This window comes from Hemibagrus wyckioides, linkage group LG27 (genome assembly GCF_019097595.1).
Source record: "Hemibagrus wyckioides isolate EC202008001 linkage group LG27, SWU_Hwy_1.0, whole genome shotgun sequence".
Lineage (NCBI taxonomy): Eukaryota > Metazoa > Chordata > Actinopteri > Siluriformes > Bagridae > Hemibagrus > Hemibagrus wyckioides.
The window spans coordinates 18,422,321-18,445,858 of record NC_080736.1 but is presented as its reverse complement, the minus strand read 5'-3'; the positions used below and the strand labels follow the sequence as shown (position 1 = coordinate 18,445,858).

The 23,538-nt window shown below is 39.7% G+C and overlaps 1 protein-coding gene across 1 annotated transcript; it reads right to left on the bottom strand.

Moving 5' to 3' along the window:
* Positions 1-824: 824 nt before the first annotated feature.
* LOC131347590 (interphotoreceptor matrix proteoglycan 2-like) lies at positions 825-20,045 on the bottom strand. The gene is made up of 15 exons (XM_058381752.1): positions 19,886-20,045; positions 18,375-18,541; positions 18,229-18,254; positions 17,575-17,630; positions 14,303-16,230; positions 14,037-14,221; positions 11,929-12,188; positions 11,184-11,260; positions 9,193-9,469; positions 7,125-8,851; positions 6,660-6,879; positions 4,449-4,659; positions 3,725-3,913; positions 2,823-2,979; positions 825-1,895 (listed from the first exon to the last, which is right to left on the bottom strand). Exons 1-15 carry the CDS (start codon positions 20,043-20,045, stop codon positions 1,812-1,814), a joined length of 5,724 nt encoding a protein of 1,907 aa, XP_058237735.1. The 3' UTR covers positions 825-1,811.
* Between the last annotated feature and the right edge of the window lie 3,493 nt (positions 20,046-23,538).

The window sequence follows — 23,538 nt, the reverse complement described above, 5'->3', positions numbered from 1 at the left end:
TATATGTGGACAGCCTAATGTCTAAAAAATTTTTTATATATTTTCTTTAATAATTGGGATGTGTATAAATGACATAACGCTTGTTATTCTTTTTAATGCTAGCCAAATGAACTCGCTAACTTGTTAATGTTTCCTAATCCTGGTCCTGAATACGGGTCGCATAGACTAAGAAAACGAATCCATTTACTAGTCACTGCTGTCTGTATATAGCTGAGGCAGACGGTAAAGAAAGGAGTATTGTTTGTATTTTGTTAGATGAAGTCAAGTCTACAGGTAACTGCGGAAGACTACATTGGAGGTTTGTTTGTTTGTTTGTTTGTTTGTAATTGTAAGGTTTAGAGAGACAGTGTAAAGTTTAGTCAGTCAATTCTACTGTTTGGGCTCAAAAGAAATCAGCCCCAGAGTCACGTCTTGTGTCTTCACACCATCTGGTGACTTTTTCTTAATGACAGTTGGCAGTGCTGTTGCACTTACTTGCAAAAAATAAGTAGACATAGAAATCTAGGGAGCACAAAATTCCCAATAAATAAGCAAATAAATGAATAAACAAACAAACAAATAAATAAATTCTCTCACGCAAAAAGTGCAACCAATCCAGAAAACAAGGTTACCATTAATTCCCCTAAAAGAAAGAAGTGTGTGTTTGTATACCAGGCACTCGAGCATGTCTTGGACCCAACCAAACCAGTATGGAACATATTTGACCTGAGAGGAATCGTGCGTTGAAACCAGTAAACAACAGACTAACCAACCGGTGCAGAAATCAGGGAATAAATACAGATGGCATTAAACCTGGCTTTATTAGACCATAAAACCTGCATGTTACCACATTACACTGCACTCTACACTTAAACAAGGAATAAATAAAGCCTGATGCTTGACAGATAAACCTCTTTAGTTGGTAAAGGAAAACACATCACAGGCCAGAAGTGTGGAAGCGAGCAGCCATTTTTATAGTTTTGAAAATATTTCACAATTTGCCAACGACCAGCCCAACACACTTTTACTGACATGTGGTTTAAAGTGTTTTTTTTTTCCCTCAGAAATATTCCTTTGGTTTGCAGTTATGTACTTTTCATGTATGAAGAAAAAAAAAACTTTACACTGACGGATTTTCCACAAACATCTTTTTAAAAATTTCTTTAAAAAAAAGTGTTTTGCTTCCAGACGTTTGACTTGCATTGTGTTTGTTCTGATAGATCTGTTCAAAAGCACACTCTACAGTAACCTCAACAACAAAATCTCAATTCATTCAATCCATTACAGAATATATTAGCTACTAATCTTGCTATGTCACGTCACAAAAACAGCCTTTTCAACTAAAGTAGGAAAAATATCCATGTGAGATCCATGTGTTTTTCATAAACTTGTCTAAGTTTGTCTAAACATTTCAACTGTTCAGCATCTCATTCTATAATAATAATAACAAAAAACAAAAGAAAGAAAGGCACAAAACCCCCCAAAAATGTATACCTGGTAACCTTTCTACATTAATAAATAAATACATAATTAAACAGCATAAAACATCCAAAGATTAAAATAAACCTCATGAGGTACACACGTTTAGCATTCGCTGTATGCATCCCTGAGCCGCTACTAGAGAAACGACAACGTATCAGAACATGCGCATTAAAAGAGAAAGAATCCACCAATCAGAATCCAGATTTCAGCAGATTCCAATTTCAACGCAAAATGTAAACTCAGGATGTCAGATAACGAGTCTGGTGTCTGTGGAGGAAATGAACAATAATGGGTCTGGAAATAAAAAAACAAAAAACAAAAAAAAAACCCAGTGGTAATCCTGGGAGATCTCAAACTCGAAGCTGCTGTGCAAAATCAGCAAACCGGTGGTCTTTGGCGTTGAGCTCGAGGATCTGAACACGATCCGGGATTTCCTGCAGGAAGAGAAAGTGGGCGAGAGGGAAAGGGGGAAAAGGTGAGACTGTTATTTAACCTCAGGCATGTTTTTAGCCTTAAGCCGCTCTTCTCCGTCTCTAAAAAAGGGTTCTCTGAGGTCCTGTACAGCTAAAAGGCAGGTGAGCTTCTCCTCAAACATTAAGCTTTAGATCTCCTCAAAACTCCATACAATTTAAATCACATTCAAAATTTGCAGTGAATAGAAAAAAAGTCTATTGATTCACACATGTTTCCAGATGTTGCACAATCATAATCAGTCCCTCCAGGATTTCTCAGAACATTTTTGTGATTGTTGCAGCCAAAAATGCTTTTATTTTCAAAAATTTATGACGCCATTTGAGTTTTTGGTGCTTTTATTTTGTGGGAGATTACTTGAATTGCAAACAAATTTCTTTTAAAGTCCTAGCAGCGAAGAAACATCTGTAATGACTTTCTCTGACAGCTGCTCCAAATACGTAAAGGGAAGAGGCTGAATGCGTGCCGGTGACGTCATATGACCGATGTGGCCCAAATCTGTGGCTGAACAATTTCAATTTCAACACTGCACACTCCATAGAGTTATTATTGCACCCAGTGATCAAAAATGGAACTGTGACAAACACTAATAGAGACCTGCTGGGGTAGAAATCACGCTGCCCCATGATTGAAGAGCCGTTAATGAAATAGGGTTGCCAGAATCATGTTTTTTTACACTTATATTGTTTACAAATACTATGCAGAGGCCAAGTTCTTGCTTTCTAGCAATATAAATTAGAATGAAATCATAATAAAAAGGTTAAGAAAGCGATTACAAATTACAAACCTTTTTTCCAGTGCTCAGATGTTTGGTGGCTAGATGTAGTCACTTCCTCCAACTACGTCATAACTTTTAACTATAAGTGCTAGCTTTACACATTACCACACACCTCTTGCATGAGCTGAACATTCTCGGAGACGTTCCCCATCTCGTCCCCGGTGCTGAAGTACGTCTGTCGATATCTGCCACTGCGTGAGGTTACGTCACTCTCAAACGTGCCGTCAAACCTGTTCCCTCTTTCCAAAGAAGGAACGAGGTCGTTATATCTGAGAAAAAGAGCAGTTCGTGAAAAATAAAACATCAAGACACAATCTTGTAGGGAAATAATCGACCAGTTAATAAAACCAGTAAAAAGTTCATTAGGTAATATTTATTTTAAATTATTTATTAAAGAGCAACATGTTGTACTTTTTAATTCTTTTTAACTCAGGGAAACCTGCCACACTAGCAAACTTCACGTGTCCTCTGAGAAACATTAAATTTCTCTCTCATGTGAAAAGCAGCCAGTCAAGCAGAATGAGTAAATAAGCTAGCTCAGTGAGAAACAAGTTTATCAGATGGGGAAAGAAAACCTACAACTGCTGTAGTTTGAGGCTGAGGAAATGACTGAGGATAATTATCAATAAGTTCACACCATTATCACACCATGCATGAAACTTCAGACCCTACGCCACACACACACGGAAAAACCTCAGCTATTTCTAACACAATCATGACTGTGTTGATCATTTCTTATCACCATCTCCATTTATTAATCAGATGCAGTGTAGCAGCCCGGCAGCTCCGAGCAGTTTGGCTCTAATTGAGTGAGGAAGAAATGTGAATTCTAAACATTTCTCGCTGCGTATTTACAGCGTGGTGAGTGTTTACACTCAGGACTCATCCAAATGAACACACACTAATTTGTGTGTGTAATAAGCTCATACATCGAGCACGCAAATAGTGGGAGTGTTGCAAATTTTATTGGTTTCCTCACGCCGCTGATCTACTCGGCATGTGGAGTTATTTTACCGCAGCGGATCCTCCGAGTCCTCCTTGTCGTACTGCTCTCGCAGCGTTCTGGTCAGGAAGAAGATGATTCCAGCGGCAACGAGCAGGAAGCCAGCGACGGAGCTGATGGCGATGCCGACCACTAGAGGCTCAGAGACGTACTCCTCACAGTGTTCACCACGATACCACCAGTTCTCCCCAACACGACACCTGCGCACATCACACACACACACACACACACATATTTACAAACAGGTGTACAACTTCAGTGTGTGAGATGAAATGCTCAACAGCAAATACACATTCACAGTTGTGCACAAATCATCCACACCTAATATACATCAAGCAGTTAAACACACACACAACATTCATCTACCAGTCAAATACACACACACATGCCCACACACACAGTCATTGTAGAGCATCGTTATACTTGAACTGATTATGAAAATAGATTTTAAGTTCTCATCACATACCACCCCCCCCCTTTATTTTTGTCTACAAATTCAGCTACCCATGTTTGTAATCAAGTAAAGAGTAAAAGAATGCATAAAAACGTAACTTTTCAAAAATCTGGGGGTCACAGATTTCTATTCTTATTTTATTATGTACAAATGGTTTGCATTTAAATGCTTACACTTTTAACCTTTTACTCATTTTTCTCGTTTTTTCTTCTCACTCCTGGATAATTCGCAAACAAACTCATCTGGCTGCACAGGTCAAAGGTTAACCATCTCCCTCTCACCTGCATATGGCACCTCTCCCAGGTATGATGTCGCACTTGCCGTCATTGAGGCAGAAATCTTCTTTAATGTCACAGATGCTCCGACACGGCAGACCGTCCACGCTGAAGTAGCCGGGGTCGCATACACACTCTGCCTCGCCTGACCACTGGTTCACCGTACACTTAGAGAACTCGTTACATGCCTGGAACTTACACGGGTCTGCCTTGTCACCTGTACACAACGATCAGATTTATATTTTAAATAATCTCAGAAGAATGATATAAAGAAACCACAAAGGCAAACTACATGATACAAACATTTAGTGAGGACTTGTGGTTTTTTAACAATGTTTGACAGGTGAAGTGAATAAGACTGAGTATCTCCTCATCATGGCGCCTGTTAGTGGGTGGGATATATTAGGCAGCAAGAGAACATTTTGTCCTCAAAGTTGATGTTAGAAGCAGGAAAAATGGACAAGCGTAAGGATTTGAGTGAGTTTGACGAATGGACAAATTGTGATGGCTAGACCACTGGATCAGAGCATCTCCAAAACTGCAGCTCTGTTCCCGGTCTGCAGTGGTCACTGTCTATCAAAAGTATCCTTTAACTCCTGTAAGTATCATTTAAGTCCTGTAATGTACAGGACTTAAAGGATCTGCTGCTAACATCTTGGTGCCAGATATCACAGCACACCTTCAGGGATCTAGTGGAGTCCATGGCTTGACGGGTCAGGGCTGTTTTGGAAGCAAAAATGGACCAACTCAATATTAGGCATGTGGTCAAAATGTTAGGCCTGATCGGTGTTTATGCATTAATATAAACCTTCTGCACCTTCTGTCCATTCAGAATCAAGAATTCTAAAGGAATGTTGTTGATATCTCCAAAATTAGCTAGTAAAAATTTCAGAGATGATACATTACGTCTTAAAGGGATTAATATTCATACATTTGTTTTCAGTAAGATCTTCACCTGAGACAAATCCCAGAAACGCTGGCCATGAGGTGAGAACACACCCTCAAAAGGATCTAAGTTCATTGTAATTAAATTGTATATCGAAACTGATTGATGTTTATCGGTTTAATCAGAGACCTACACAGTTGAAAGCTTCGAGTACTACAAGCATAGTGCCCAGTATGAGGAGTCGTTAATAGGCTTAGAGGGAAATGACTCACTGTTTGGTCACTCAGGTGAAGTGTGGGGTAAGCACAAAAGCTCAGACGGATTATATATGGTCCTAGCTCAGCAAGAACACACAAACAACACAATCAGTGCTGCATGTCTAAGTCGAGAGGATGCAGGGATCACGTTGCTAAACAATTCCAAAACAATCACAGATCAGATATTGCTTGGATATTGTATGAATAAATTGGGTCAGACTTTTTTAACCTATCGTATGTCTGGGCAATTGACTCAGAACTAATTGCTCGCATCTGTTTTATCTGTTTGTTCTTCCAGTTATTATGTGTGGGTTTTTTTTCAATATCTGGCACTCGAACAATAAAATGAATCGTGGTGAGAGGTCAGCAGAGTCCAGATTAAATAAATGGTCTTATCAGTCTGTCTAGGGAAGCAACCATTAAAAAAAACAAGAAATGCTGCAGGGTAGCAACAGAAACTGAGCCGTCTACGAGGACCAGGCAGTGCAAGGACACAGTCGGTCAACAGTCTAAATTGCAAAGGAAACAATAAATGACTTGCTTTTTTTTTTTTTTACAACCAAACCATGATGGTCATGGTAACATGGCTGTTTTCAACCGAGTGCAGAGCAACAGGAGGAAACAAAAATCGGATTTGTGTCAGTATATCAGATTGGTTTGCAACATATTTCCCTCAGCCATCTCATTTACAACACCAAGATAGACATCTATTTAATATACTAAACAGAAATGCTAGTGTTTTAACATTGAGGTTCAATCTGATAACAAACGCATCTGCTACCAATTACACTGTGACTGCCACAAAGTGTAAAAACAACTCAGCCTCGCCATGATTTATGTTGAGCAATTACACTACACAAGATTTTCCAGAATACTCCTGGTACACTTACACGTGTGTGGAAATTGGGACAAATGTGATGTTTTCTTTAAGAGATGATTGTTTAGACCCAGTGGGATCACCTGACAGTCAGTCGTGAAGACAAATCATCATAGCCGTTGCCCAAAGATAATTCTATTCTTGTCTAACTTGTGAAAATGCTATGCTTTTTGAAAAAGGTTTATGTTACAACTCACCTGATTCAACATCCAGAGAGTGCTTGTCGATATCGAGGTTCATCGTCTGGTAAGCTGTCTTGCAGAAATTCTCTAGAATGAGGTAGACTGCAGATGTCACTTCATGGGGAACCGGTTTCCCAAACTTCATCCTGCTGTTCACTACAATGCTTCCATTCCTAAAGTTTAGGATCTCCAGGTGCTGAAAGTTGCTCAGATTGGACTGTAGATATGGGACCAGCTGGAGAAACAAACAAACATGACAAAGCTGACATTTTCTCTGAAATTTTTGCAACAATTCTCTTCCCTTCACCAAGAAAAACAAATGCTGGCTCTAAGAATCCTCTTGAAGATCAATATGCAGATTGTTCAGGTATAAACACATTTTAGCACGGGTTTTTTGTAATTATTGTTGTTAACTGGAGAACACAGTGAAAACCACATAAAAAGCTAGAGACGATTTAAGAACCCTTGGTGATATCTTACCAAGTCTAAAAATTGTCGTTCCAGAGTTTTGTATTCAGAGGAGCTTTTGTTGAACAGATCCTGGGAAAATATCATGTTGGTGACTCGAAGACTGAAAAATACCATTAGAGCTCGACCAGGACTCACTGGCATGGCGACACTAGCCATGTCATTACCATGAGCGAATCCGCTGCCGTTTTCATCATAATGGATAATGTCAAAGGACATATCAAGGTCAGTTATGTTTGGGCTGCCTGGAACGAGAGACTCTGCTGTGCTGCTGTGGTTCTTTTTGTTTTCATGAAAGAAAATGAGATCAGAAAGGCTAGGGGTTGATGTAAGATCATTCTTGGGTAGATGATCCTCTCTGGAGGCTGCAGTATCGGCAACCTTTTCTGAAGGGTAGAAGGTTGTTTGAAAGATTGGGAGTACGGTTGTAGATGGAAGGTCTCTCTCAGAGATATCGGTGCCATTGGGAGTAACTGAAGCTGTGGAATGGTGAGATGCTGTGGAGAGTTTGACATTATTGGTGCTTGTTTCTGTTGGTCCAACAGCATTGTTTTGAGTGTCTACAGTTGGGTGACTTGAAGGCTGTGATATCATCTCTTCAGGAATAATTGGGTCAGATGTATGACTGGGTAAAGGCTTCACAGTCGTGTGTAGTAGAGATGTGTCTTTTACTGGAGTATAGTCAAATATTCTGGTGAATGGAGTCTCCTTCTCGGTTGAGTGCTGGGTTGACACATGTTCATTTGGTGCTTCAGTGACCAATATTGCAGGTTCTGCACTCACCACGATGATTTCATCTTTGACAAGATCTTCGTCAGAGAATTCCAAAACTGGAGCTTGAGTTAATTTAAATGTAATGTCCTCAATAATCTCCACCCCATCCTTCAAATTCTCAAACTCAAAAATCTCTGGCAAACGGGTCACAGCTTCACTGATAGGTTCTCTTGTTGCAGGGACAATGGGAGATTCTTCTACGGTATCAGTCTTTATGCCAAGAACAAAAGGAGGTTCTGTGGCCTGTTGTAGTGTTTCTGTTGTAGCATCCTCTGATTTAAGATTGGTAGATGTTTCTCTTATGAGCATCACTGTTGGTGAAGTGGGACTAAAGTTTTCATTTTTAGGATTCATTTCTGAGCTCTGGACTGTTGATCCTTCTGTGAAAGGACTATTGGTAGTAGGATGCACATTTTCTGGCAGTTCAGTCGCAGCAGCAACCGAAGTGGAGAGTTCACCTGGGTACTGATCAGAAATCTCTTTAGTCTGCACTGAAAGGTCCACCATCAAGGTCGTCATAGGTAAGAACCCTGGTGCCTGTTCTGTGGATGTGTCCTGAGGGAGATGGTGAATGTCTTGAGTCATAAGAACATTGTCTTGTAATGGTACTTCAGATGCTGTTTGATGGACAGCAATATCTGATTCTGATCCTCCTTTGATGTTTTTCATTTCATGGTCTTCATGATCATCTTTAGCTTTTGAAACATCATTCTCTATGCTTACCGAAGGCCGGTCTGTTATCCATGGAAATATGTCAAGGATTTGGTCATTGCTGGAGAAACCAGATCCTATGTCTGTGTGCTTATCTTCTACTGAATATTTTGCTCCTGGAAGTTTTACATGAGGCATTTCTGTTGCAGTACTCTTAGCCTCAAATGGCGTAGGATGGACCTCCTCAGTCACAGTAACAGGAATAGCAGGGGTTGTGGTTTCTAGGAAGCCTTCTTTTTCAATTGCAATATCATCTAAAATGGAGAAAAATAATATTTAAGAACAGGAATAAACATGCACAGCAGGAATCAGGTAGCAGTGACAAACTGCAGTCTGGTCAGTGCTGGATTAAGTGCTATTTTACAAGCTGACAATCATTTAAAGGCAAGTGTTTAGATGGTGGTATACTGAAAAACCTCGCATTCTACTCAAGAAAAATCTGCCAACCTCATATGCATGAACTATGTGAAGGAGATTTAAATAATCTGAATGGCCAGAAGCACCTCCATAAACCAACTGAGAATACATATCACTTTACCTGTGTATCCATTGAAATAATATCTGAACACAGAATATATCATGGAAAAACACTTACTTTCAGTGATGAGTGTGGAATCTATGCTGGTCTCATCGGTTTTGGAGATCCTTTCTACATCAATTGTCCTATGAAGTGGGATCTCCGTAAGCGGTGTAAGTGGATTGTTTTCAAAAATAATGTCATTTTCACTAGCCACCTCAGTCTGAGTGCCCATCCAGGGGTGATACGGGTGCAAGTTGTCAAATAGGAAATCCTCGTTATTGATGAAGACATCATTATTGGTGAAGTCCAGTCCAGGAATATCGGGTGGCTTTTCTGCAGCAAGCACATTGTCCTAAAGTGAGGAGGCAAAAATGATACAGCTCAAAAAAATTGTAACGAAATCATGCATATGTAAATATGTAAACTACAGTTATTCATTTAGACATGGGTTTATGCGAATGTACCGAAAGTAACTATGTCTAAGTCAGACAATTAACACATTTATGGCATTGCCCATGTTTCTGCTCACAATCACAAGCGCTTGCCAACATACAATCAGCAGACACTGTGTTAAATACTTCACTGACGGTTCTGAATACATCTTTACACATATTCCCAGATCACGGTACACACAGAGGAAAAACAGTGCTCTTAAGGTCTAAGTGGAAGAAATTTTCCTTAATCTCCTTAGTGTACTGCGGTGGAAAGATATCTTTCCTGGAGTAACTGTGGAAAATACACATTTAACCATAAAGGATTTCAAACCCACAGCCAGTATGAAACCTGAATCGCCATTAACTATATCAACAGCAATTCCTCTTGACCACAAATGCCAAACAGGACATAAGTTAAATCATACTGTAATGCTTTACTTCTTCCATTACTCAATATACTGTCAAGTGTGTTAGAAAGGTGTCAGGCCACCACCAGCCGCCAGAACAGCTTCAGTGTTGTCATTGGAATTCATTCTAAATCTCGGTGGACCTGTGCTGGAGTGCTGAACACCACTTCTGAATGCTTTTCCCCTCAGCTGGTGTTCTGATCATGATGATGATGATAATGATGATGATGATGATGGAGAGTGCTGTCTATCTTAATAAAATCCAGAAAAACTCCCAAAGGTGTTCAACTGATTTGCTGAAAGTGAAGTCCTGAGCAAATAATTTAGATCAAACCATTGGGGATGGGTTACGGTCTTCCTTGACGAATGTACACCCAGTGTAGGATAACGGTGATTGGTGTGATTGACTTGCAGAGGCAGACAAGTGAATCAAAGCATGCTAGCAAATATAAATATTTAAGCATCCCCTACAGTGCAATGGAGCCACAATTCTTTGACCCCTTTTGTCATTTGTCACCCATCTGTAGTTCTTCTGGCAACCGCAATATGTTTGACTTTATTTATGAGCTGCAAGAGCAACAAATGTGTCACTGCAGCAAGTGGGCCACAAGTGACACAGAACAGCCATTAAAAAGCAAGAAAAATATCTTAACTGCCTATGAGCCAGCATTTCTTGATTCCTTGATTCTCCATCTCAACAAATAATTAACCACACGCCCAAAGGAAAAATCACAATTAAGCTAACTAACTTTTCTTACTTTAGACTGTGTGTGTTGCAGAAAAAAAAAAAACTGCCACTAAGCAAAGAGGAAAAACAGAGGGAGTAAAATCTGCCATCTCGACTGTTTGGTTCTCAGATGTGTCTTTCCCAATTAAACTGTGCTTAGTGTCATAGTGAGAGTAAAAACACACACAAACAATTTTCACAATGTGGCAGATGGAAAATACAGAATCTAGGTTTTCTGTAATGAGTGTTACAGCGTGGGTAATCTCTTAACCTGCACCGCTAAAATGAATTGTGCTAACGACTGCCATTACAGGGTATCATTTGGCATTTGAAATACAGTTTCCAAGCTGCCCTAGCAACCCCCCCCCCCCACACACACACACACAAAAAAGTTTTTCTCAGGAACTATTTGCTCATGAAAGGAGCAGAGCATTGAGAGAGAGAGAGAGAGAGAGAGAGAGAGAGAGGCATGGTTTTCTAATATCTAGGTGGTCTTACCATTGACCCTGAACTCACCATCATGTTACTGGAGTCGAGCGGTCTGCTGGTTGGTTTGGAAAGCGGCAGTGTCTCCACTGAGAATGTAAAAACAGAGACAAATAAGATCGGATTAAACCCCGGGAAAGCAGAGTGTAATTTATAATGACCTCGGCATTGTTATGAGACCTGAAACTGTGGGATTCTTCGGCTGGAGATAAGAAACTCTGCAGATGCAAGAAGGGTGGAAAGCATCTTTCAACTTGTTAAACTATACAGTTTAACAATTATGACATGACTAAACCACCCAAGATAAACATCTGCACTGTGTACTGCACGGTGGTGCCACTATCTGTTTCTGTTTAGTGTTCCAAACAGTCAGATCGCAATTTGTAGGTGGGTGTGGCCAGAAGACCAGATGTTTGTTTTGTTTTAAAGAAATTCCAATGCATCCATATTAAGTTACACCCCTAAGAAGTACAAAGCTACATCACTCAAGTCCATAATTAGTCTAAATCACTAGTCTGTTTCTAAGAAAAAAAAAAACTAATAGTACATCACATGTGAATAACTTTTTCGTATTCAGTTACATGTCTAGTGCACTGAAATAATCATAAGAAGGATTAGGAGTCGAAAATGGCCTGGTTTATATTTCTGGGTATATTTCGAAACAAGATGGAGCACCCTCGGTTATCATCAGAACCATAATTCCTTGGATCCCAGCCATAGACATGTGTACTGGAACACTTTTTAGAGCACTTCATACCATTTTCCAGCTGCAGCGAGTCAGGGTCCACATCCAAACTGGTGTTTCCATTGTTCCCATGGCCCTCTTTGTGCAGTGCCTGTGTGATGTAATGGCGTAAGTCTGTGACAGTGTAGACCACGGTGGGCAGCTCCTCCAGTTCTGTGTAGGATTTCTCCACCTGGTTGGACCTGAGTGTGATGTCGGTCATGGTCTCGTTGTTAATGCCTGCTACGTCTCCTTCCAGGACAATGGCGTAATGGACCACCACTGCAAGTCCTCTGCAGAACAGAAGGCAAGAATCCTGTGGTTCCAGCTAACAATTGTAGACTTGCAGATGATTTTTTTTCACTGATTTCAATTGGTGCACATTATATCCATAATGTTTTTTGTTTCTTTTTGTCTGGTCTTTTTTGTGTATGTGCAAAAATTATTAGATAATTCTTAAACCAGAATTTTAATTCTCTGCCACATTTAGCATTGAGATATTACATCCAGTTAATACAACCAATTTATTTATTTTTTTGGCAGGATCATTGATAGATTTTTGGTTGATTTCTTTTACTTTTTATTTTACTTTTTGTGTGTCATTTTCTATAATTGTTTGCAATTGTGTGGGTTTATGGCTAGATCCATTTTCTCTCCCCTGACATCCATAATCTCCTTTAGGTCTTATATCTTTGTCCCTGCAGGCAAAGAGGCAAAGCCAGAATGCTAACACGCTTCAACACCCTCCTGTGTAAATGTTCTGTATTTAGGTGCTTTAATGGTCTCCAGGAGCTCACAACATCTAGTTTTTACAACAACTAAAAAAAATCTAACAATTGGTGACAATGAATTAAATTGAGCTGCTCATAAATGCTTTGTTGGTGGGCAAATCAAGTTTTCCTATTTTGGAAGAAATAATGGGAGAGAAATTAAATCTGTTTGTGAGAAATTTACACCAATTTGACATGCCGGGTTAGGCTTTGCTACAGAAACAAACATTAGCCTGTAAAAGAAGAGCCTAACCCAGTGAGGCCAGAGATCAGAGGTGGAGAGCGTAAAATAATATAAAAGGTAAAAGAAAAATGCCGCAGGTTCCAACATCCTGCACTGCCAAATGCACGCACATGAAATTCCCATTTGCTGTTTTGGGAGGAGTCAAGAGTCCTCAGTTCGTGCAGCTGCTTGTGCGATATGGCAGAAGAAGGAAACACTTTGCTGCCAGGTTATAGATTTATCAGCCTCTAGGGTAATTTTGTACAGGTATTATAATGTGATGACTCAGCAGTCTGACGATTAGCATCAGAAAATCTGTTTTGTGTTCATCACATGTGAACCATGAGCCATAAATGCCCATATTAAAAATAGAGATATATAGCTTTGAGGTCAGAGTACGGGTTCAAATGGAAAATAGGAACTACTCACCCTTGGATGTCTTTTTGTGGCCTGGTTTTATTGTCAAGAAGAAAAGAAAGGGAACAAAGTTTTTAAAATCATCTCAAATGATACCCTTCCAGTCATTTTTGGAGCCATGTAGACAGAGTAATTGCTTTATAGTAGACAGTCCTTACCTGAATTCACGAATAAAAACTCTCTGGAAGCCTGGAAGTTTTTTATATGCATCTTCAATCTTTAGATAGAAAGTAAGAGAGAGGGAGTGGTGATGTGAAATGGGATATGAGGGATTTTCCAGAAGACAGAACTCACTATATGATGAAATCCCAATAAATGAGAATGCATCTAGAAATGAGCATGGTCTTTCCTAGCAGGACCTGACAAATCTCCAAAGGAATCACATCTTCGAAAAACTTCTTAAAGTCAGCATTGAAAAAAAAACAACACAGTTTTAATTTCAGGCAATGTGCTGACAATATAGCAATGGGGGAAAAATTGCAGTTTGAGAAATGGGGAAGAAGCAAAATGCAACAGAGAATGTGTTTGTGGTCAGAGGTTCAGCTTGTGATCTCCAAAATATCGTGATGCAGTTTTTTGGCTGCATATCAAGCATATGGCTTTTAAAACAAGAAAACACTGTTCACAGACCCTGTATCTGAAAATCCTATTTGGTCTACAGAGAAGAACTTTTGATATTATACAGGCCTGTTTACCTACATTGAACATTTCCATATGTTGATATAATTTACCCTACAGGAAGCCTGTGGCGCACCTTTTCAACGAACTGTTCAGACAGATGCTGGAAGTATGGGCTTGATGGATCTCTCAGAGCATCATCATATGTCTCTCCTCTGAGTTTAATGTTCAGCTCCACCACTTGGTCCATTATTGGGCGCACAGGACGTAGCAAAAGATCATCAATTTCATTGCCAATCTGGACATTAAAAAGCAGAGTCATTGGTTAAGATTTCTGGAATAAATACTAAAGATAATCTCAGAGAGAGTGGCTACGTACCATATTCCCTTCATCTATTATGTTATTGGAGATTTGTGTGGATGCTTGTACTGGGGATGGGATACTGCTTTGCTGCATGCTGGTTGTCAGTTCATTTAGGTCCACAGTAGATTTCTCAACTGATGGTGCAGGTGTGTCATCCTGTTTTAATGTCCCCGTTGATGTGTCTAAAGTTTCAGTTAACTCTGAAGTTGTATCATCAGGAATCACAGCATGAGGTGCAGCGTCAGGTACAGCTAATGTGTTAGAATCTTCCTCTGTATCTACGGACATGTTAGTATCTTCTGTAATTGTCATTTCATGTAAGGTTGTTATTGTGTCCTCAAGAACCTTAGGTGTCTTCTCTTCAACTGTATATTCAAGTAAATTCTCTTCAGGGGTATCTTCTTTGTCAGTTTCCATGCTATTGGTTCCAGATGTGTATTCTTGAGTTGTAGGTGTAACCTCGGGCGTGAAATCTTCAACATCCAGAATGATGACACTGGGTTGAAGCGTGGAAGCAAGTGTGTCATCTTTACCATTAGTCTCGAGTATAAACTCAGATGGCTCGATTTTACCAGTGGAGGCAGGTTTGTCATTTTCAACAGCTGTAATATCACCCATAGGTTTGGGTGGCACTTCGTGGACTGCAGTCGTTACATTCACTTCTGATTGTGCTTGACCTGTATTTTCAACCAAAGTTATGGATTCAGTTGCATCTTCTGTTATATCCACAGGTGTTCCATCAAATGAAACATCAAGTTCATAACTTCCATCGTCTTTAGGTACATCTTTGGAATTATCCTTTACTGTAAAATTAAATGCAATGTCTGCACTGGCAGAAGCATGTACATCTTCAGCTACAGGTGTATTCTCTCCTAAGGTCAGCTCATTTGTGGGGGCCTCAAGTAACACTTCAGCCCCTGCAAAGGTACCCTCCTCTTCAGGGACACTGTATTCAGTGACCTCACCTCCAACAATCTCCAATCTGACATCATCAACATCATTACTAATCTTTACACGTGTATCATCTTCCGTCTTCTCTGATGAATCCTTATCAATTTTATATGGATCCTCAGCTGTCCCAGATACCTCTTCCACAATAACAGACCCAGATGTGGAATCATCACCTTCAAGTGTGTCTTCCCTACTAGAAAGTGGTGGTTCATCTAGTGACTTGTCTAGAGAGTCATCTGGTTGGGTGCTTTCTGGTTGCTCATCTATCCAAGGTTCAAGTGTGATCTCTACAGTAGGGCTGGGTGAAGACTGTAGTGCTGCTTCACCACCACCATCATCTACCTGCACACTTTCCTCGTCTAATTCCTCCTCTGTTTCTACTTTGGTTTCCCCTAAACCAGAATTGACAGCAACTTCAACAGTACCAGCATCCTCATCACTGTCAAAGGCAACTGCAGTAGTATTCAAAGGCATTTCAGGGGCATTATGGTTACCTTCCAATTCAGTCCCTGGGCTTATCTGCTCAGTTGCCTGACTGGTAACTTCTGTCAGAGAATCAGGATTTACCCTGTGTGAATCTTGAGTGGTTAAACTGAAAGCAGGTTTATCACTGTCCTCTACAGTGACCTCAAACTCTGAGGCAATAGTGGAGGTTGGGATTAAATGTGTTTTAGTCTGTGTTGTTAATTCTGTAGCTTTGGTTGGAGTTACTGTAGACTTTTTGGATGTTGCTATTACTTCTGTTGCAATACTGGTAGACTGGTCTGTCTGTACTATTGCTTGTGTTGGAGTATTTCCATAATCCCCTAAATTTACTATAGTTATGTCTGGAGTACCCGTAGACTGTTGTGTGGGTACTACCACTTGTGTTGGAGCACCAGTAAATGTTTCTGTGGTTGTTATAGCTTCTGTTGGAGTGACTGTAGCCTCTTCTTCAGGTGCTATGGCTTCTGTCACAAGATCCAAAGCCTTCTCTGTGGACACTATGGGTTCTGTTGGAGTAATCAGAGACTCTTTTGTTGGAGTACCCATAAAGTGTTGTGTGGATAGTACTGCTTGTGTTGGAGCATTAGTAAACTTTTCTGTGGTTCTTATAGTTTCTGTTGGAGTGACTGTAGACTGTCCCTCAGCTGCCATTGCTTCTGTCACAGGCGCCATTGACTTTTCTGTGGTTACTATTGCTTCTGTTGGAGTAATGATAGATTCTTCTGTGATTACCATAGCTACATTTGGAGTAACCATAGACTGTTGTGTGGTAATTGTTGTTTCTTTTTGAGTATCTGTAGAGTGTTCGATTGTTTCCAGTTCAGTATCCATGGACTGCTCTGTGGTTAGTAATTTTATCGTTGGAGTATTTGTTGATTCCTCCACGGTTACTCTAGCTATGTTTGAAGTAACCATAGATGGTTGGGTGGTAACTATTGCATCTGTTGGTGTATCCATAGACTGTTCTAATGCTTCTGTTGGAATATACATAGCCTCTTTTGTGGTCAATAACTCTTCTATTGGAGTGCCCACAGACAGTGGTCCTGTGGGTTCTATTATTGTTTCTGCTGGAGTATTTGTAGACGGTTCTGCAGTTTCTATCATTTTTGTGGCAAAATTCAAGGACTGTTCTGTAGATACTGTTGCTTCTGTTGGAGTGTAAGAAGAATCTACTCTGGTTACTATAGCTACATTTGGAGTAACCTTATACTGTTGAGTTGTTACTGACTCTTTTAGTGGAGCATCTGTAGACTGTTCTGTGGTTACTATCACTTCTGACAGAGTAACCCCAGGCTCTTCTGTGATTACTATCACTTCTGTCAGAGTAACCCCAGGGTCTTCTGTGGTTACCCTAGCTTCTGTTGGACTAAGTATAGTCTTTGTTGTTGTATCTGTTAATTCTGTTGGATTTACTTCTGCTAGTAGAGAAGTTGCACTTGCAACTGTAAAAAAGAAGAAAATGAGCTTATGGGTGTTTAAAAGATACACATTAGATACACATGTGAACACTGATTATATGCCATGTTTAGTTGTGTTCTATTAAAGCAGACCAGCCAGTGTATGCTAACACTGCTACTGAACTGCCCTATTGTCTGAGTAAATAAGAGGGATTAGTGGCTATTCTGAGTGCAGTGTATGCACTGCACTGCTGTGAGGCCTTGGGTCTGTAACTGGTTTAGTGAATCTGATCAACAGGCCGACTACCAACATACTACTTAAACTGCCCAAAATCAGTTCTCCCAATTCAATCATATTTCACGGGAAATACCTTTAAGACTAGCATAAAATGTACACTATGGATTTCCTATTAGTTACATGAAATGTATTAGCAATCTCTGGAGTAAACACACCTCCATCAGCGGTGGAGATGATGTCAGCTTTTGTAGGGTCAGCTGTAGTCTGTTGGCTGTGAAGGGAAGATTGTAATTAAAACACAACACTTAAGGTAAGGAATATAAGAAGATAAAAATATAATGCCGAAATTAACATAAGCTAGATATTTAATTTCAGCTTTTTGATATTTATAAACAAACAAAGCACATGAAAGCTAATGGAGATCACTTTGACTGATGATGACTTTGTTGAATATTGTCAGTGACAAAAATATGAGGGAAAAAAAAAACTCTCTGTGGCTGTTTAATTCTTTAAGGGCATGAATTTAATATTGCTTGCAGAGTTTGGATCCACTTGTCCCTTTAGAGTTTCCTATAATGAAGCTATCCAGAAATATTTCCTTCCTGAGATCCATGGTCACTTCCAGGATTACTCCTTCTCCAGGCACATGAAATTATGGCTTCACCAAATTTCAGGCCAAATGAACACCTGAGTGATGTGTTAGACAGCACTTTCCATACCAACTAAGGGAAGAACATTTCGCTAAAGCTGCTCTGGTGGTTGGTGGTTGCCCACCACTTCACTAAGACACTTCAAATTGTTTAATCTTTCAATTGGTCACCCATCTATAGGTGCATAAATAAATTGGCTTTCAAAAGCTGAGAACTCACCTTGTTGCTGAAGCCATTTGCACTCTCTGAAACAAGTATAAAAGACAAATACAGTCGCACAAATGAGGATTAATCTTAGTCGTGACATTTATTCATTTGTTCAACTTTTTTTAAAAATACAGGGTGAAGATGCAGGCACTGCTTACACTGGCGATGATGGCGAGATGCTCCGGGGACTGACTGAAGCTCCTGCCAATATCAAACGCGCTAACACTGCCATTCTGGCACCTGCTAATCCACAGCTGGTACTCGTCTCTTTTGGGAAGCCTGTCCCAGAAGATCTTAAATGCCTCCCAGATAGTCTCCTGACACACTGATTAATGTACAGATAGAAATCTTGTCAGAGGAATTGGACTAAAAATTGAATAGGACATGTAAGTCAGTTTTACAGTGATTTCAAAAGTAGGGCAATTCCACTGTATCCATTGACATGTTGTAATTCCCACTATTAAAACACATGAGTTAGCTCGCTTTTACGCAAACACATCCTGTGATGGACAGAACTGAGTCATTATTCAAGCCGTGTAACCACCACACCAACTTGCATGATAAATTGCTAGTTCAGGAAGGAAAAAGACTAACAATGAAAGCAAAGTCCAGCATAATGGAAACATTTCGGTTAATCTGTTCTCCCACACACCTCAGTCATTCTGTGACCTTTCGCTAGCTGTTCATTATTTAGAAACCAAAAGTAAAAGTGAAATACATAAGACACCTACATGCATTCTCAATGTTCTCTGTGTTAGAAAAGTAAACACAGGACATTTCACCCAGGATAACGTTTTTGGAACGTTCTTCAAACATTTGCCCACTGAACTGGATTCTGAAAGAAAACGCACATTTTCCTGGCAGGCTGAAAGGACTGATTATTGTATGCAATGTCATGGTGGTAATGGCAGCAAAAGAGAAAAAGAAGGGATGGAGACACTTCTAGTTCAGTTCTCTTGTACACATTCACAAGCAAGCGTGAAAAAATCCACATCTGGTGACCTGAAGAGATCCATGCTCTCCTATTCCACTAGTAATTAATAAAAGAGGTCACATCATATTGACCAACCTAATATCAAGAGAAATAAATATTTCAAACCTGATATTTAAACGTTAATAGAAACAGGCATAATTATGAGGAATACCACCACAGATTATAGGTCTGTAGCTCCTTCACAGATGTTCCCCAACATTAAACCAATAAAAAGTATCGTTCTTTAAAAAAATATATAATTATAATGATTAGTAATTTAATATTGTGGAGCTTCAAAAAAACAAGCTAGTTCTTACGTGAAAGGAGCTAGAGACAGTCGTTCCCTTAATGGCCACATGGTTTTTCTCTCTTTATACCCAAAAACATTTGCAAATGCAGCTTGTCTTTCCTGAGAAACCACAAAGCTCCTCTGTCCTGAAGATTATGAGAAAAAATATCTAGAGATTTTCATCAGACTGTTAGAAAACAGGGACACTGGAGACTCCTTCCATAAACGGCATATTAATACATAAAAAAAAAAAATTTTTGTTTATGCCAAAAATTATGCAGCATCTGGTATGCAAGAAAGAACCTAGAATCAAACTGCTGAAAACCAGAATTTAGAAAGGAACACTGTATAAACCTGCGTGTTTTATCCTATGTTGTATAAAGTATTACGAAATGTGTGTATCTCACCTCTCAGGTGAAAGTAGTCCAGGTGGTTCTGGAGCGCTTGCTTCACAGTCTCCTGAGAGCACAGTTTGACTCCGCTGGGAAACAGGATGCCTCGTTTCATTCTGGACAGGCTACCTGTCACCTCTCCAGATTTGGAAGACAAGACCAAGCTGTCTGTCATCTTCTGCTCTAGACTGCTTCCAGCATCGTCCAAGTGCCAGGCTTCCAGCTCAGAACCCTCCCCGGAAACCTTGACTGTTCCATCTAAAGATGGCCAATCAGAAAACTAATTTAATATCATAATATAACGGTGAGCATGATGTATTGAGACTAAAAGCCAAAAGTGTAATAAAGGTGTATTGTTCACTGAAAGTAGTGCAGTTTAGAAGGCAGAGAGGATGGTGTTAATTGAGTCCAAATGAGGTGTTAGTTGTGTTAATAAGGTGTGTAAACAAATCTTACTGTTTCAAAAGTGCAAACAGCCAGATAACAACAGCTGACTTCTACCACAGCAAACCTAGCGTACAGTGGAACCTTGGCACAGGAATTTAATTTGTTCTGGAGACAAATTCTTAAGGTGACAATTTGTATTGCGAAGCAAATTTTCCCATAAGAAATAATGTAAATGCAGATAATCCGTTCCAGCCACCCAAAAATATTACCAATATTACCAATGCGAAGTAAACTGTATGGCTGCTTACAAAGACCCAACCCAAGCCAAGCATTCCATGTCAAGGGTCCTGACAGGAAAGCCCCTTTAGCTTGGGCTAAAAATAGAACAGACCACCCATGCCAACAATCTGTCAACAAAAAAACTGCAAGAAAATCACCTAGCTTTTGAAGGCATGCCGAAGGCAATGTTGGTATCGTGGGTTGACTCTTTCCAAACAGCTCATGAAAAAATCATAAAATTTGTAAGCTTGCTTCGGGTTTGCTTCGCTTGGCTTTCCACTGATGCAAACAAGTTTTGAATGGCTCTCGAACTTAGCTGGCATCCGGTTTGTCTCAGTTCATTTGTATGCCAAAAATGCTTCGTATGCCGATGCAAATTTCTTGCAAAATATTAAAGGTGAAAATTTGTAAGGGAGATCATACGTATGCCGAGATTCCATTGTATACTGACAGCTCAATGCAAATGGCATAAATGACAAACATCGTATTCTTCCTAGATTCTACCCTGTTCTTTTATGGACCAGAGACCACAGCCCCACCCTCTACTGATTCGACCAAGAAAACCAACTGTAAAGTTTGTAAATTTAAAGTGTGAATTCACAAAAAATAAAAGTAAACACTACTAGAAATGACCTGCGTCCTTTCCCCTTCAGTGAACAGCCTTTTCTCTGCAGGGTTTGATTTTTTTTTTTTTTAATCAAAGTAAGTTATCAGCACAAAATGTTGTAATAATGAGTGCAGTCAAAATGATGAGTTATTTCCTTGAAATAAAGAATTAATTTAGATACAATAACGGGTTACTAATTCAAAATAGTGACAGATGAATTTATTGAGTCTTACTGAGGTGAAATAATGGAATTAAGACAAAATACTGAGACATTCAGAACACATAAGTCAAAACAATGAGTTAATAATTAATCATTAAGTCAGAACAACAAAATACTGAGGAATTAATGAGGCGTAAAGTGAAAATAATTGTGTTAAGCCTAAAAAAAAGAGTTATTAAGTCTAAATGACAAATTATTACATCAAAGTAAGACATTTTTATGTCAAATGTTATAGAATATTATGTAATAATTTATTTAGTTAAAAGAAAGTCAACATTTCTTTTCCCCATAATGTGCAGTTCAATACTTTTCTTCCATACTTTTCTTGAATAAAAAAATATAATTAAATAAATACAAATTAAAGCGCATGGCATACACACCTGCATCCATGTAGAAGTGTCCGTTCAAAATTAAAGCCACCAGCATCCAACAAGTATATTTCCACTGCATGCCCATCATCGTAGCTTCCAAACCTCCAATTTTCAACCTCTTTTGACAGCAAATATTAATTCATTACAAGCTTAAACAGATGAAATTCTGCATACTAGCACGCGTGGCTTTAAAAAAAAAAAGTCGCTTAGCATGTTAATAAAAGCACATGGTTCCAGGTCCCTCGGGTGCACTGGCTCTGCTTAGCAGACGGCTCTTTACAGAGGTTTTTCAGTGTTAATCCTATTTCTTAAGTCCTCTGAGGTAAGCAGGTGCAGGAGTCACAGATGCTACTGAACAGCTCACCTGAGAGACTCAAAGTGATGATACATGAAACACAGTGCTGATCTTCTACAGACTGGAGAACTACATGTCATGGAACCACTCGGACCAAAATCCAATCATATTTCATAATACAGGAAGAATATTCACTTGTTCTGGTTGTTCAAACCAAATGGAACAAACAAAGACACCTTTTACAGAATTAGCACTAACACCTCTGGGTTCCTCAGTGGTTCTTCTGGTGGTCAACACTCCTCCTTAAAAATGGTCTACTTGGAACCATTTGTTAGAGATTTGCCAGCAAAGCAAAGATAATCTTATATAGCTACATGGAACCTGTCATGAACATGGGCTCCTCTTTAGGCGTTTGGATGGTTGAAGATTCTAGCTTTCTAAACAGGTTCTTCTTGGGAGGCTGGTTTTGAAAGGGTCTGGTGGAGTGTTCTGTAGGCTTTAAGAGGTCCACCAAAGCTAAAAAAAAGAACTCAGAGAACCTGGACTGTGTTCCTTGTTTGTTCTTTAGATGGCCAACAATTCTATCTTTCTGCTTGGGTTCTTGGGTTCCCTCGCAGGTTCTATCACTAAAACTAAGACCAGCTTCCCTTGCAGTTCTTTGGATGGTTAACCAGCACTGACATTGGGAAAAAAAAAAAAAAAGTGTTTTCTTTGTTAGTGGGGTTTTTAGGATAGCTAACAATCTGGGCTGTTCAAAGGTGTTCTACTCTGACACTTTTCTGAAAGCTAATCTGATGGATGGTTCAAAGCTAGGTTTCTAAAACAGGGGAGTCTGCTTGGGACATTTTATTTTGACAGGGAAAACAAACATGTGTAAGGTTGCTGTATGGATCCGTTAAGAATTCCTAACAAAGGAACAGTGAAAACAGTTTTTTTCCATTGGAAAACAGTTCTGGTCCTTTGAAGGGGTTTAACTTGGAACCCATCTAGTGTAGGGTTTTACAAAGAACCTTTAAGGTACAAACCCAGGGGTCTGAAAGAACCCTTCATGCATGTTGGAGCTTAGTTGATGTCTTAAGAAAGGAAAAATAGAAATATTTTTCATGAGGATTAACGGACTATTTAACTTTTGCGACTTTACCGAAAGGGACCTGCTCATAGCCTCAGTACCGGGAAACTCTGAGAAACCATCACTGAAGCCGTCTTGCAGTAATTCTGGATTAGGGAGGAGACATGAGGGAGGGTTGGATCCCATCTGTGTCAGAGGACCTAATTTGGCCCTAATCTCACAGTCTAGCCCTGATTAGCAAATCTACGGCGGCAGAACTCCGTGACCTCGGTCACCTGTGTATATGAGAGACGCTCTGGACTACAGCAACGTCACGTCTAATTATAGAGGAGACGCTCCAATCCCAATTCAATCCTTTTACTACTGGAGCTGTAGTGAGTAGACGAATACATAAACACATGTCTAAGATGAGGTGCTGCTTTAGTTGGAGACGTGAAGCT

Excerpts from the sequence above, each read along its gene's own strand:
- LOC131347590 (XM_058381752.1), bottom strand. The coding sequence starts at position 20,045 with ATGACAGACAGCTTGGTCTTGTCTTCCAAATCTGGAGAGGTGACAGGT. Across the intron at positions 14,222-14,302 it reads TAATAGATGAAGGGAATATG|ATTGGCAATGAAATTGATGA; the intron begins GTACGTAGCCAC and ends TTTAATGTCCAG. Across the intron at positions 4,660-6,659 it reads CTCTCTGGATGTTGAATCAG|GTGACAAGGCAGACCCGTGT; the intron begins GTGAGTTGTAAC and ends CGTTGTGTACAG.